Source organism: Sardina pilchardus, chromosome 15, assembly GCF_963854185.1.
Source record: "Sardina pilchardus chromosome 15, fSarPil1.1, whole genome shotgun sequence".
Taxonomy (NCBI): Eukaryota; Metazoa; Chordata; class Actinopteri; order Clupeiformes; family Clupeidae; genus Sardina; species Sardina pilchardus.
In genome coordinates this window covers 31,348,708-31,362,601 of record NC_085008.1, presented here as the reverse complement: position 1 = coordinate 31,362,601, position 13,894 = coordinate 31,348,708, and the positions used below count along the sequence as shown (strand labels likewise).

General features: G+C 43.5%; 1 protein-coding gene across 2 annotated transcripts in view; it reads right to left on the bottom strand.

Moving 5' to 3' along the window:
• Positions 1–13,894, bottom strand: part of anos1b (anosmin 1b) — a 50,590-nt gene that overhangs the window by 34,794 nt on the left and 1,902 nt on the right. The window contains exons 2-3 of one of the 2 annotated variants that reach the window (XM_062556829.1): positions 11,326–11,487; positions 3,154–3,201 (exon numbers count right to left, since the gene is read on the bottom strand). In XM_062556829.1, the coding sequence (XP_062412813.1) occupies positions 3,154–3,201; positions 11,326–11,361 (84 nt within the window). In that variant the 5' untranslated portion in view covers positions 11,362–11,487. Of the gene's footprint in view, positions 1–3,153; positions 3,202–11,325; positions 13,780–13,894 lie in introns of those variants that run through there. The other variant, XM_062556828.1, reaches the window with a different exon arrangement.

Sequence of the window (13,894 nt, the reverse complement as noted above, 5' to 3'; positions counted from 1 at the left end):
CGCCAGTCAAGAGCATGAAAAACAATTCCATGTTGTTCTTCTTGGGTGTTCCAAATGTCTGAAAAACACGGGCCATCGTACTGGCAATGAAGCGTGAGATTTAACTCTCTTCAGGTGTCTCCCAGCCAGGCCACACACAGCACAAGGCCGACGGCCGACAGCACCGGCAAAAGCACACCGCTCTGTAGCAACAGGACCAAAGACCCGAGGCAGGGAAAGGGCTGAGTCCACTAGTAACGAGTCATCCGGTCTCTAAGCCCCACGATGGCATGCTGCAGTAGTCATGTAGCCCGGGCTCTCAAAGCAGCACTAGCACTTTTCATATGGTTTAAATGGATCCTTCATCATAAACAATTTTACAATCCATTAAAGGTAACTGGCCGTGCTCGAAATATGTAAAATGTAACCAAGCATGATGTGCTTAAGGACTTCAACATGAGGCTCCAGGACCATATGTGAATCTTATAAAGTCTGTCAGTGAACCATTGTGTTCATATTCATTCGAGAGAAACATGAAACCTAATCAAAGCCTGCTCGTGGTGGATTTGATTAAATCCTATTAACTGAACAATGACAGGATGAGGCAACGTGCATAAAAGAAAAGTTGTTGGTCCGTAAACACAGCTTTAGATGGGATGAGATCTGTCACTGACAATGTTTCCCACACTAGCAATGGAATCCATATTTCCATTTGGCTATCAGCTATCAGATAGTAGCTTGTTCAATTATTTATTTAAAATCATTGCACAATGATAACAAATGAGGAATGATGATAAATAATAAATAATGATAAAATAATAAAATAGTGTACTGATATTTGAGCTACTCGTCAAGCAGGTCAACAGAAGCACAATATACAATATAGCAGCTCGTTTAAACACCAAATGGGTCCGTCTGACCTGAGCTGTTCAATTCCTCCTCCCCACTGGGAAGACTATGAGCTGGACTGGAGAGGTTATGAGTTCGGCCCAGAGGTTGACCACACAAGCAGTAACCTTCCATCACCGGCGCCTTCAATGGCCCTGCTCAGCGGGCAGCCAGCAGGTCAACCCCAAGCCAACAGCTCACCTCACCTGCTGGTGACGGTGGGGGTAGGGTGGCTGCCGAGGTGGGGCTGGAGGGGCATCGGGGGTTGGGACTGACTGGTGGTGACAGACCTGGCTGTGGCTTGGGGTGAAGGGGGTTGGGGTGGGGGTCTTCGTTGGCCAGTGGGGTACAGGCCCTCACCCCCAGCTGCTTTTTTAATCCCTCCGAGACCAAAACGGCCCCTTAAGGGGAGAAGGCGGGGATCCCCGGGAGGTTAATCCAGGTCCTGGACCACAGTAAGGAGCATGTGGGGTCAGGCCGGCCACAGAGGGCAATCAGGAGGAAGGGGAACATCGGACATCGACTTTCAGCCGAGGCCACCCCAGGTCATCTTGCTGACAGGCGGGATCAGAAGACTCAGGAATGGGCCTTGTGATCAAAAAAGTCCACTTAATTCCCTCTAGGCACTTAATTACAGCCTTATATTTTTTGGTATGAGAGCACAGTGCTATTTTGGAGCTGAAAAATCACAGGGGGGTATGTTTCACTGGATCTAATATTCCAGAATAAATGTCCCGTGTGACTAAGACGCTGGGACCTAAAAAAAAAAGGGAGAGAGCATGGAAAGTCCTTTAAAATCAAACAATAAATTAACACGCTGGGGGGAAAATGCATGTTGAAAAAACAGTGGCTTCCTGGCACGGATCTTAAGTGAATAAACAGCGACTAATTTTCTAGGCTCTTTAAGAGGAGCTGTTTCAGCACAGGAGGATGTGAAATGGCTGTCGTTATTTTTATAAGAAGCACAACATTTACCTTACCTATTATTGCAAGGACTGTGGGAGGACTACCCCCATCTGAAAACAATTAGGCCAGCTCAAAAGCTTGGTGTGAGAAATACGGTCTTCACAGAGGGAGCGCTTTACCTTTTTCAGGCACTTTTAACCCCAGTACCCCAGGGCAAATGTGGTGTGTATGTGTGTGTGTGTGTGTGTGTGTGTGTGTGTGTGTGTGAGGAGGGGAAGGGATTTGGGGCAAAATACGCCTGGCTTTGGCAATTACTATTAACGAGCTAACCATGTTTGCTGGGCTCTCTGATAGTGAGAGATTAGCATCACATATAATATAATATTGAAAAACAGATGCGAGATCTTGCGAGATCTTGCGCATGGTCAGCATGCGTGCTTTGTTCCTCTGTTTTTCAGCTCCACAGTCTTTTCAACTGGCTACGCTCGAGTGGAGCTAAGAGACGAGCGTGTGGCACACCAAATGGGCACCAAGCCTCACTGAGAAAGCAAAACATTCAAAAGGGCAATGGTCAGGATGAAAGAACTCCGTCAAGACCCGAGTATGACCAGCACACTGCATTTTCCCCAACCCAAATCCAGGTCTCTGAGAGGCACTATTTGATGTTGTAATAGGCTTCGGTGAAGGAGAGACCTCTATGAGCCAAGCTTTCCCCTACAATGATCTTGAGCTGACCTCGCTTCTTTTATGACTCCCTCAGACAACCAATCATAAAAGAACCAAACCTGGCTTCCAAATTCCTACATAAAAGTGTCACAGAGTGCAACAATAAGACCTTAAGGGACGCAACACTGATCACCGTGTGAGGGAGTTGGACATGATTGAAAAACCAGACGAACCCCCTGGTAGGCAGTGGTCATCTGGTCAAGAACACTGACTTTAATCCAATGCATTTGTGATCAAGGCAACTTGTAAATAAGTACCATTCTACAATGACCAGGGGTCTGCTATAGGTAGGCAGTTCTTGCGACATGGGCATTAAAAGGAAAACCTTGACCTGAATGAAAAAGGGCACCGCCAATTTCAATGCTGTCCTTGAGGCTCAAGCCTTTCACTCTCACAGTGGTTGGTTATGATGGCTTTACAGTTAGCCCCCACAGTCTTGAGCTGTGTTGGGTCTACCTACATGACATGTGGTTCGTGTAAAGGCTTTGACCTTTTGCCATTTCCTCCTAATGGAGTGAAATTGAATGTCGACTGAAGTCTTAATGCACTGAGGTGCACTGAGGGGAGGAAATGTGGTTGATGAACTACCATGGACTGAATCCTAGAGGAGCTTGCAGCTGCAAAGCTCGCTGACAAGAAATGGGACGGCCTTACCTGTGAGCATCGACGGTGACTCTCACACCAGCTCAGGACACTGTCACTCTGTGGGAGAGAGGGACAAAAAAACATTAATGGGAAAGTATGAAATACTTGAGCAGGGGTGTTACATAAATATTGAGGCAATGTCAAAAAATCTGATCTGAAAACATTACATATGTGTGAGGCACATTACATCAATCCCAAAATGAGCTACTAGCTGCCTTGATCAAATAGTATGAAAGGACATTTTTTCCAGCTCCAAAGACGTTGAACTGCCGTGTGGTCTATGTATAATATTACGACATTTCAGCACCTCTCAAAGGCTAATCCATATGCCATGTTTTCCAGGCCTTGCCACAAGACTGCATTGTGTGACCTACAGTGCCGTATGTGAGGAGGAAGGTCGGGCACAGATGAATCACAGAGCCTGTAAACATGGGAGTTTCTACCACGGGCCGAAGCCACAGGCTCTAGTGCACGTCAACACCTGACCACACAAACACTTGGAATATCGATGAGAGAGAAGGTCAGTCATGAACAACTGAGTGGTGGTGGTCAGTAATGTCTGTTTTCCAGCGTACTGTAAACTATTTCAACCCAGGAAGAGCCTGATCTAAATTTAGAGGGATATAATGTTCCTATTTAAAAAACAGACGGTTGTTCACAGCTACTGTAATTAAGATCAGAACAATTTTGAGCAAACAAATAAATTTACAAAATTTCATGCTGAATGAAAGCATACCCATTTAAATACGTAGTTAGACTGTCTGTGAAAGTCATTGTGGCTGTTGTAGTGAAAATAAATCTGAGATGAATTCAAGCATCTGTCAAAATCAGTTAGTACATTTAAGTGCTTTTAAAATCTGTAAAACTGAAAATAGTTCCAGTGAGAAAAAGACTTAGAAATGTGCAATCTCACCTTCCGTAGTCCCATCCAAAACATCCCCTTCTGTGAAACCACTGTTTGTACTATTCAAACTCATTTCACGGTCCTTACATAATCTCAGTCTCATCCCACTCCTGTGAGCTCTTAATTATACCAAAGCAGGTGAAGAATAACCATTGCGTCTGAAAAGCTGGAGTCCTGCAGTGCCCCCCCCCCCCTCCCCCCCCCGACACACACACACACACACACACACACACACACACACACACACAAAACTGCTATCTCTGCAGGACTGCTCCAAAGTAATATCTTCCCTGGAGATGTACCTAAACATCTTCTTAATGAGGTTTCAAGGAGAGGAAACTTAAGTCACAAACAGATGGTAAGGAGACAGTGAAACTTCACAAAGAAAAACAAAGCTTCAGATGTTCTTCAGGGAGAAGGGGGTGGCAAATTGAAAGTTGACGAAAGTTAAATGCAAAGTCTGAAGGAAAATAAGCAATTTTGCCTGTGGCTGCACACAGGGACCTGTTCTTAATCCGCCTAAATAACTATTTAGCTTGAGAGACTCGTCTAAAAGCCTTTGATGAAGAGATGCATTGTTGTGATAAGGGCTTGTCTGAGGCAAAGCTTATCCACACCAGTCTAAATGACAAGCGTCTCAAGGAAAGTTAGTCTAAAGGTATCAAATAAAGGACACAGGGGTAGAGGAGTCTAGACTTAGACTAAACAACACACGTCTGTGCAAAATAAACACTTTTTCTAAACAGTGGCAGTCCTCTCACCAAAACAAACATGTTTTTCCCCATGTTGTGTCTATCTCTGTTTTCTTCCAGTGTGTTGTTGCCTGCCTTCTGCTTTACATGAAAAACCAGTGAACATCATTCATGGGAATTTCTCCTGGGCTATTCCAACCATATACACAGGAAGTCCTGACAGCACCCATCAAAGAGATATCATCAGAGGGAGAGAGTACGGGGGGAGGGTGAAGGAGTAAAAGAGACAGAGTCACAGGGGAAACTGAGGAAGAAAGAAGAGGGAGAGGGAAAAGAGAGAGAGAGAGAGAAGTGGCAGAAGTAGAGACATGGCCTTTGTCGGCTCTCGTCATCAGCTGCCATCCACAGGTGTCCCTTTGGAGCAATCTGATTGTTTTCTGTCAGTCGGGCAAGTGGTCAGAGGCTTTGTTCTGCACCCCTGCACCCCCCGGCCCCGAGCCCACATGTGAGCAGCTGTTTTACTGTACTTCACTCGAGACACGAGAGGGGGGAGGGAAAAAAGAACACTCACCACAAAGACATACACACCAACCTATCTAAACACACTTTACGACATCTGACAGCAAAAATGCTGCATGAAATTGCTGAGGAGGTTAACCCCGGGCAGACACGGAAGAGCTTTCTCGTTACACATATCTTTCTCTCCCTCTCCGTCTTTTTCCCGCTCTGTGTCAGTCTATCATAATCCTAAAGTCAAAAATGCTTTAGTGGCAATTACCATGAATCCACATAGCATTGCTAAAGGACATAATGCAAAAATAATGTTGAGTACGTAATACGTGTGCATATTCAGAGGAACAAACAACCAGATATCTACATGATCAACATTAATGAACGCACTATCACATCACACGAGCACACACAATATCATAGAGAAGGTAACTATTGTCTCTTAGGACCCTCTCTCTCCTTGTCATCACTCTCTCACTCCAACCCCACAAGACAAGCAAAGCGTCCCGCAGCAGGCATTTAGCCGTCTTTCTAAATCTGCCATTATCGTGATCGGTAAGCGGCGCAGGCTTGATTGTAATGGTTTCTGTCTGGGGCTGTTGCGGAACGCCACCTTTCTGAGGCTCCCCTCCCCTCCTGGCTCTCTCCCTGACCCCGGATCAGTCTGCCGCTCAACCAATCACAGCATTTCGTCCGAGGGCACAAGGCAAGAGACAAAAAGGAATATAATGTAATAACACTGATAATTGCTCCCGTTTATGTTAAAAACAAGCCAAGTGTCGACCCTACTGGGTCTTCATCAGGCTTCAGTAGGGTCGAAACGTTGCTTGTTTTTAACAATGAACGGGAGCAATTATCAGTGTTGCGGACCTTATATTCCTTTTTGAAGCTACTCTCTATTTGTCCTGCACACAGCTACTCTTCTTGAACACATGCCAAGCAACACCATTTACTGTACTGATTTCGGAGAGAGGGACTGGCACTGACGTGAGATAAACAAAGAATAAAGAAAATGAAAGAGAGAGTCGATAGTAAAAATCTGCATCGAAAAATTAGCTGGATTTAATGGATACAAGAGCAAATGGAAGAACGAGTTTGGAACTATAAAAGGGGGCCTCCACTGTGAAGAACTACTTCATGCATGCAGCGCTAACCGCCATATTTAATAGCTCAATTACATGTCAACTGAAAAGGCATGCAATTCAGTGGCAGCCACTCACAGCCGTCTCTGACAATTTGCAGATAGAGATAAAACACAGTAATCATTTCTAATTGCCATAATACTAGAGATAGATACTGGAGCCATAAACCAACATTATTGTAGTAGAAACACTATTCAAAAACCGCATAAGTAAACAGATAGTCATGATTGATCAGATGTTGCATATTGCGTTTCAGTTAGAGTATGTCATTTTGGAGATAAAAAAACTAAACTACTCTTTGCAAAAATACTTTTTCTTCCTAAGACTGATTACTGTAGGCTAAATTTTCACATACGATGGTCAGGTCAATCCACTAACATACTGTATCATCAGTGACGTGTCAGCTTCACCTATGCTTGAAGTAAATAATGGGACAGGTAATTATTAAACAGGTACTTAACGGGTAACCTAGCAGTTAATGCTCTGTTGCCAAGACACCTTTATCACAAGAGTAGCCTTGGAGCCAAACCACAAAGTCTGTCAAAGTTTGTTCTCACCAATATGCATCACAATCTCGGGGCTTCACATAGGCAATTCATAACATATGACAGCTTGACCAAACTGTGCAGAAATACTTGTAAGAGCCCTTTCAAAGACAAATGACCTTGAATATAATATACCTGGACATTAACAGCGTTAATTAACTGGTGATGATGTAGACCACCTTCTGTTCAATCCCTCTGACAACACACACCACCTGTTCACATTAGCATTCATGTGCATCTGGAGAAGGAAGGTGCTGCAAACTTTTGTTAACTGTTTCCTGCAGCTTGCACACTGAGCAGATGATTCTTTTCAATACTGCTACATTCTTTAGGCTGTGGGGCAATACCAGAAAAGGAAAGTGATGTTTTAATAGCCCTGGGTGTAAAATTGCTACTTGTTCATCATTACAGCTGTGGGCACAAACACACACACCCACACACACACAAGTGACATACTGTAATTACGCAACTCCTCCTTAACCTTAACCGCGACCCCACACTTCCACGGCCCATTTTGGGTATGGCGCGCCGACGTCATTTCCCCGAAAAGCCCTTCTGAGGTCGGAGTTTGTCATGTTCCCCTACTTCTCTTCCCGTTCAAATATAACCGTTAATGCGCAGCAAGAGGTGGTGTGAAATGATGTTACCACCACCACAAACCCCTCCCCCAAACCCTCCCGCCATCCGTCTCCCATAAACATGCATTTTAACAAAAGTAGTCTTGCTGGGAATTTTAATTGGCTCTATGTGTCAATAACTCCTACAAGTACCACAACTAAAAAACAGCCTGTCTAAAGCACACAGGGCCTATGACTGTGCTGTGCAAATGCTCATACAGTACTTATGAGAAAACCATTAAGCATTTCAGTCAGGCTAGTAACCCAGCATCATTTAAAGCCAGCACACAAATCTGTTTTTATAGAGCACCAGTCTTAATCTACAGCGCACTACAGCAGGCACAGAGCCACTGTTGTTTCATTAAAAAGTGGACTTTCCCTCAATATATCAACCTTTTTGAGTAATACTACTCTGGCAGGATATACTTTGCATAGTAATGGCATTATTAAATGAAATAGTCCCCATGATATCAAATATGGTGTATTATGCTGTGACTGCTACTGACGTGCAAGATACCATTACTGTCGTCACATTGTTATAATCATAACCGTTATCATCTTCTTTGTTGATGCCATCATTCTTTCCATAACACACTTGTCCTTTTATTACACACCAGTGCATTTGTGTCATCAGAGGCTAATTAGAGGCACACACATCATGCTTTCCAAATATTAAACAAGTCCAGTCATGGAACTGTTAACTGTAAATAATCATTGGGATCCTGTACTGCTAGATGCTCTCATTGCCCAATGAAAGCATGGCTGTCACTGCAACGATAAGATAACAGATCTCCTTCCAGAGTCCTAACATGTTTAAATGTGCTTGTTAGGAGAAGGCTATAATATAACCAATTCCATTGGCATCATCATGAACGTTGTGAGTGGTATGAGAATACAGCAATTTGATAGGAGTATTTGTTCAAGACTGGAGAGTGTCTGTGAAGATGCAATGCATGAGACCTTCGTCCCTACACTGGACTAGGGGTGTAAAGGGACACATATTCGTACCAAACTGTTTAGGTAGGCCTACAGGATGTCAGACTCAATGTAGAAGTGTAGCCCGAAAGCACTAAATGTAGTCTTTATCAGCAGTAGGCTGTTTTGCTTGCAGACCATGTTTCACATTCGAGTACCTTCAATAAAAGTCTGCAACACTGCTAGTCTGCAACACTGCTATTTGCTCTCATTCAATGTTTAAAAACAAGCAATGTTTCGACCCTACTGGGTCTTCATCACATTCGAGTACCCACACAAACATATAAGTGGAAGACTGTAGCCTATGTCAGTTTAGTCAATTAACGTAAAAACATTTTGATAACTTTTCAAAATACTATTCTCATTGCGCATCAGCAATACTGTCAGTGAAATGTAGGTTAGCAGCGCCTACATGCTTACTTTCACGAAAATGAACTGAGCCATGACTTCAAAACCAAAGGTACACACAAATCCATGAATTTTGTGTATCGTTGCACCCCTACACTGGACATATCCCAGACACCTGACATTAAAACAACATGATCAGGAAAGGGAAGCTTAACTGGCGGATTGCAGCTGCTATTTAAGTCGTGGCACACAGAGGAGCAATCCCACTGCGTCTGTGCCAGAAATCCATCACCCTCCTGACAAAGAGCAGCTCAGTGTTAACCCTCGACATCTGTCTGTAGGCTCAGAAATATCTGCACTGGTAGATAAAAGGGAAACGTCGGCTGTGCCGCCATCAATTCCTCACGCGGCCCTGAAATGGACCACGGAGTCACAGGTGTGGGAGCGAGGGGTCTGACAGAGGCGTTAACGGGCCATTTGTTAAAATATGGAGTAACCGTTGAGACGCTGTTTCCTTCCAGACCTGCGGGATTCTGCTGGTGTATCATATTATCAAGGCAGGCAGTGTGATTCCTCTTCATAAGAAGTGAAGAAAGAGAGGGAGAGAAAGGGAGGGCACTGCTTGTGCCGTCAAGTCATTTGTGTTTACAGAGGTAGGCAAGCTTGAAGAAACAATTCTCTCTATTTGGATATATATCTATCATCTCATTTCACAGTGGGTGAGACTTGATCCTAACTCACTATTGGCTCTGACAGAAACTGAAAGCTTGCCAATAGTACTCAAAGTACAGACATTCCTGAGGCATGATCTTATACCAACATAAGATATTTAAATTTCCCATGGCATCTGTTTCTATAGGGTGTCTACTCTCTGAATATGCTTCTCTCTCTTTCTTATCGAATCACTGTTTTTCCCTCTCCATCTCCCTCAGTTGCTCTCCCATTCAAAAAATGAATACAATGTTTTGATGGATGATAAACAATGCATCCCGAACAGCTGACTGTAGAGAAGCGTGGCAACTGATGCTACTGTACAAATATGGATAATTTTGCAGCTGATCAAACAGCACTTTGTGACACTTTGTGTGAGGAGTATTCTCTATTCCCTACACAGGAGCTGAAAAAGACGCTCAGTATTTTGGGTATTGTGGATCCATTCATAAAAAGTCAATGGGTCTCGTTTTTTTCACTGAAAAATCTACAAAATAACAAATCATCACCAGTGGTTCATGCTTAACTCAAGACACCTTAAAAGCTATCCAATAATAATAATTTTAAAAGATCATGCTTTACTACTTTGAAGTGAAATTTGGTAGAAAAACATTCTGTCACCTCACATCCGATCTCCTCATCTCCAGATCACCCTTTTAAAAGTCCTTTTAAAGCAGCCCAGTGGGAAGTCCCTATAGATCATAGTGCCCTGCACTCAGGTCTCTCACCCATTCACCCCTACATGTAAATCACAGCCACAAACTACCAGGAAGCAGAGGAGAAAATTGCATCAAGGAGAAATTTACTAGCTGTGGACTTGGTGCTGTGTTGGAGGCTCGACCCCTAAGCATATTCCCATCTGCAGGGGAGGTAAATGGCACAGGCCCCATGGAGCATATATACATAAACACTAAGACACACACACACACACACACACACACACACACACACACACACACACACACACACACACACACACACACACACACACACACACACACACATTATCAGACTCAGCAAATAAAAAATAAAATATACACATTACTTTTCAAACATACCGAGTGTGAGAGCCAGAGAGGGGGGGCGGGTGGAACAGTTGCCAAAACATGATGTGGCGGTGATGACCGTGTATTTTAATAAGCATGAAAACTTTTCTCTCTGCCTCTGACCACTTTATAAAGACCTTACGTGTTCGCGTCCTCAATTCAGCACTACCACGCCAAAGAGCTGAGAACCAGTGGAGCTACAGTACACCTTGCATTGAAGTGAATTTGGTTATTCTCAGTCAACCGGGGACCACCTTCATAACCCAACTCCCAGGTGGCGGGGATGTAGAGACCGAGCGAACAGAGCAGCTCTCACGCCTTGCTTTTCACTCAGACGGACGTTAAAGTGCCCCTCGCGCTTAATGACATTCCCACCCACTGCACATAACACATGTTGAGAACTTTAAACTACTACTATTCGTTTAATGGCTTAGTTTTAACGTCCAAGTAATGTCATGGACCACCGCATACATTACGTCGTGAGAACTTCCTCATTGTAAATGCCCGCCACGTTTGGAATAGTAATTTTGGGTTAGTGCGTCTAACTCCAGCACATAAAGATTGGGACAGACAACGAAACATCTCCTGTGTTGATATTGGCGTGCAGATTAACATGTCTAGACTACTTAGTTAAAGAAGAAATAACTGTGTGTCCTCCTGTGAAGGAAGCTGTAATGCGGAATTACTGTACCTGAAGATGTTTGAATGAAGCCGTCAGCTGTGTCATGTGGAGAGTCAGACATCGCGAGGTGCATCGCGCGCTGTTTGTTTTCTCGAGATTGTCGCCGTCTTCAGCACCAGCTCTCCGTCCGATAGCAAACCCTATCAAGCACCACACCACGACAGTGGCAAGCTGCCAATATAACATTTTCATAGTTAACCTAGAACCCCTTTAGTTTGTTTATATTTTTATTTTATTTTGTTAAGGGCGTTATGAGTCTGTGTTAGTCCGTGTAAATCCCGTTTGAATAGTTAGAGAATCAGGTTTGAGCTGCCGTACTGTTACGCGCGCTCTCTCTCCCTCTCTGTGACACTACTAGAGCACTTTCTTCCCAGACACTCCCCCATGCTTGCACGTGTGGCACTTTATCACTTGCCAAAGGCGAGCGCCGTTGTATATTCTATTTTTGAACTGCTACATGGTGCCAACAAGGTCAGACCTATTACAAATAATTCAATTACTTTTAAATGCAGTCGTGGCTCGCATAATTAAGATTTCCATGTAAGTATTTTGAATGTACTGATCATAGTTAAACTTTTATTGTAGGATATCATTATGAAAACGAGCAGCAGAGGAAAGAGAAAAAAGTTTACAATTTAGTTGAAGTTGAAAAAAAAAAATCCAGTTCCATTGGTGTGGTATTATTTGTCTCTGGACGACCGAATAAGTTTTATTAATGTCTGAAGTAAATGCCATTTTATACATATTTTTGTGGCATACTGCGGGGTGCGGGGTGCGGAAAAACCTTGGCTCTGGTTGAGGAATATGAAGGCACTATGGCTAAATGTGTATTTTTCCTGTGGGTCTGCAGGCAATTTGGATACATGAATTTCCAAAAGGAGAGGATGGAGGCATTGATCCATTCAAAAGATAAGTGGAGAGAGTGAGAAAATGTGGAAAGCCGTGGCTTGTAAAAGAGTGCCTCAAATTAGGGGCAAGAGGATAGCCTGTGGCCTATTTGAGGTCGCAGGATGCATGTGCTCCAGGTGATTTGCACAAATAGTGCGCTGCACTTGGTTGGACTTCTAAAGTGTATAAATGGGGAGTTACTGAGTCACTGAAATGGGGGGTGCTGTAATAATGATGACCCTCCCAGTTTGCAGAGCCCCTTAGGAGAGTCAGGGGAACAGGGGTCTCCCAGAAAACAGGCGCTGCTTTATTTGAGCGCTTGCCAGCTGAAAGCAGAACCGGGTTCCTACACGCCTCTCAGATCTAGACAAAGGGGCAAGGTTGTGTAAATATGTCCCCTTTTACAAAATATTTAAGTGTTCTGGACTGAAAAAGAACTACCATTGACTTCTGAGGGAAATGTCCAAGACATTCCTGCAGCATTTCTGAAGTTCTGATTTTATTTATAGGCAGCCTGCAGATGGTTGATTGATTCCTTTTCCTGGGTGTAGGCGAGGGGAGGGCTGTCGTTTTAGCTGCTAGAACCCAAACTAATGCAGACATTCAGTTCAGGATAGTGCATAATGATGAGGAATGACTTGTGAGCTAGAGTATTAACTTTATTGCATGCCTGTGTAATTACAGTAACATCTACATTGTCATGGCGACTTCAGCCACAATCTGACACAAAGTGCACAGTACTGGCAGGGACAAGGAAGTTATACTTTTGTGTGACGTATTTGCCATTGATTGATGAGATGACAATGGGTTTTCCTTTTTTTCAGATAATTGGGCACATATTTTTGGTGATCCACAGCAACCGCAAGACAAAAGGATCTCATATTTTCCGATGTCACCCTTCTCGCGTTACTTAAAGTAAACTATTAATAGTGGGAAAATTACAGTGTTCTCTCTTCCTCCTCCTCTCTGTTGTCTCCCTCTCTTTCTCTCTCACACTCACACACTTGTTTCGCAGACACTCATATAGTTTGTCATTTAACTTCAGTCTGTTGTAGAAATGCTTTAAAAACAAACGTGAAGGATTTAAATACATGTACACTTACTAAAGCAAGCCTGAGATGCATATACAACATATACTGTAAATTTACAAGAAAAACAGCCAGTACAACAAGTGAACATGTGTATTTTGACAGCTAGATTTATCTGTGAAACACAAGCCAAATTAAATACTCTATGCCATCTATGACGACTGGCCTCTACTGCAGTCAACTATATCCATCATTAAAACACCCAAGAGGGATAAGATATTCACTTTTGATTTGATCCAGCTATGTCCTCTGATACTCTCCCCATGCGGGTGTTAAGAAGCATTCTCCTACTATGTGAACATGCTGTACAAAACCCTGCGCACACCTATGACAGGAGCACACTGGAAAAGATTATGAGGCATCTGATGGTGAGGATAAAGATCTTATGATTGTGAACTACTGCTGGATGGTTAAAATGCCACACACACGCACGCACGCACGCACGCACGCACGCACGCACACACACACACACACACACACACACACACACACACACACACACACACACACACACACACTTCTCCCATTCTCTCAAATTAGTTTTGCTCACATAACGATTTTTAGAAGTTAAACTCTTTACCTAATAATGCCATTTATCGGTC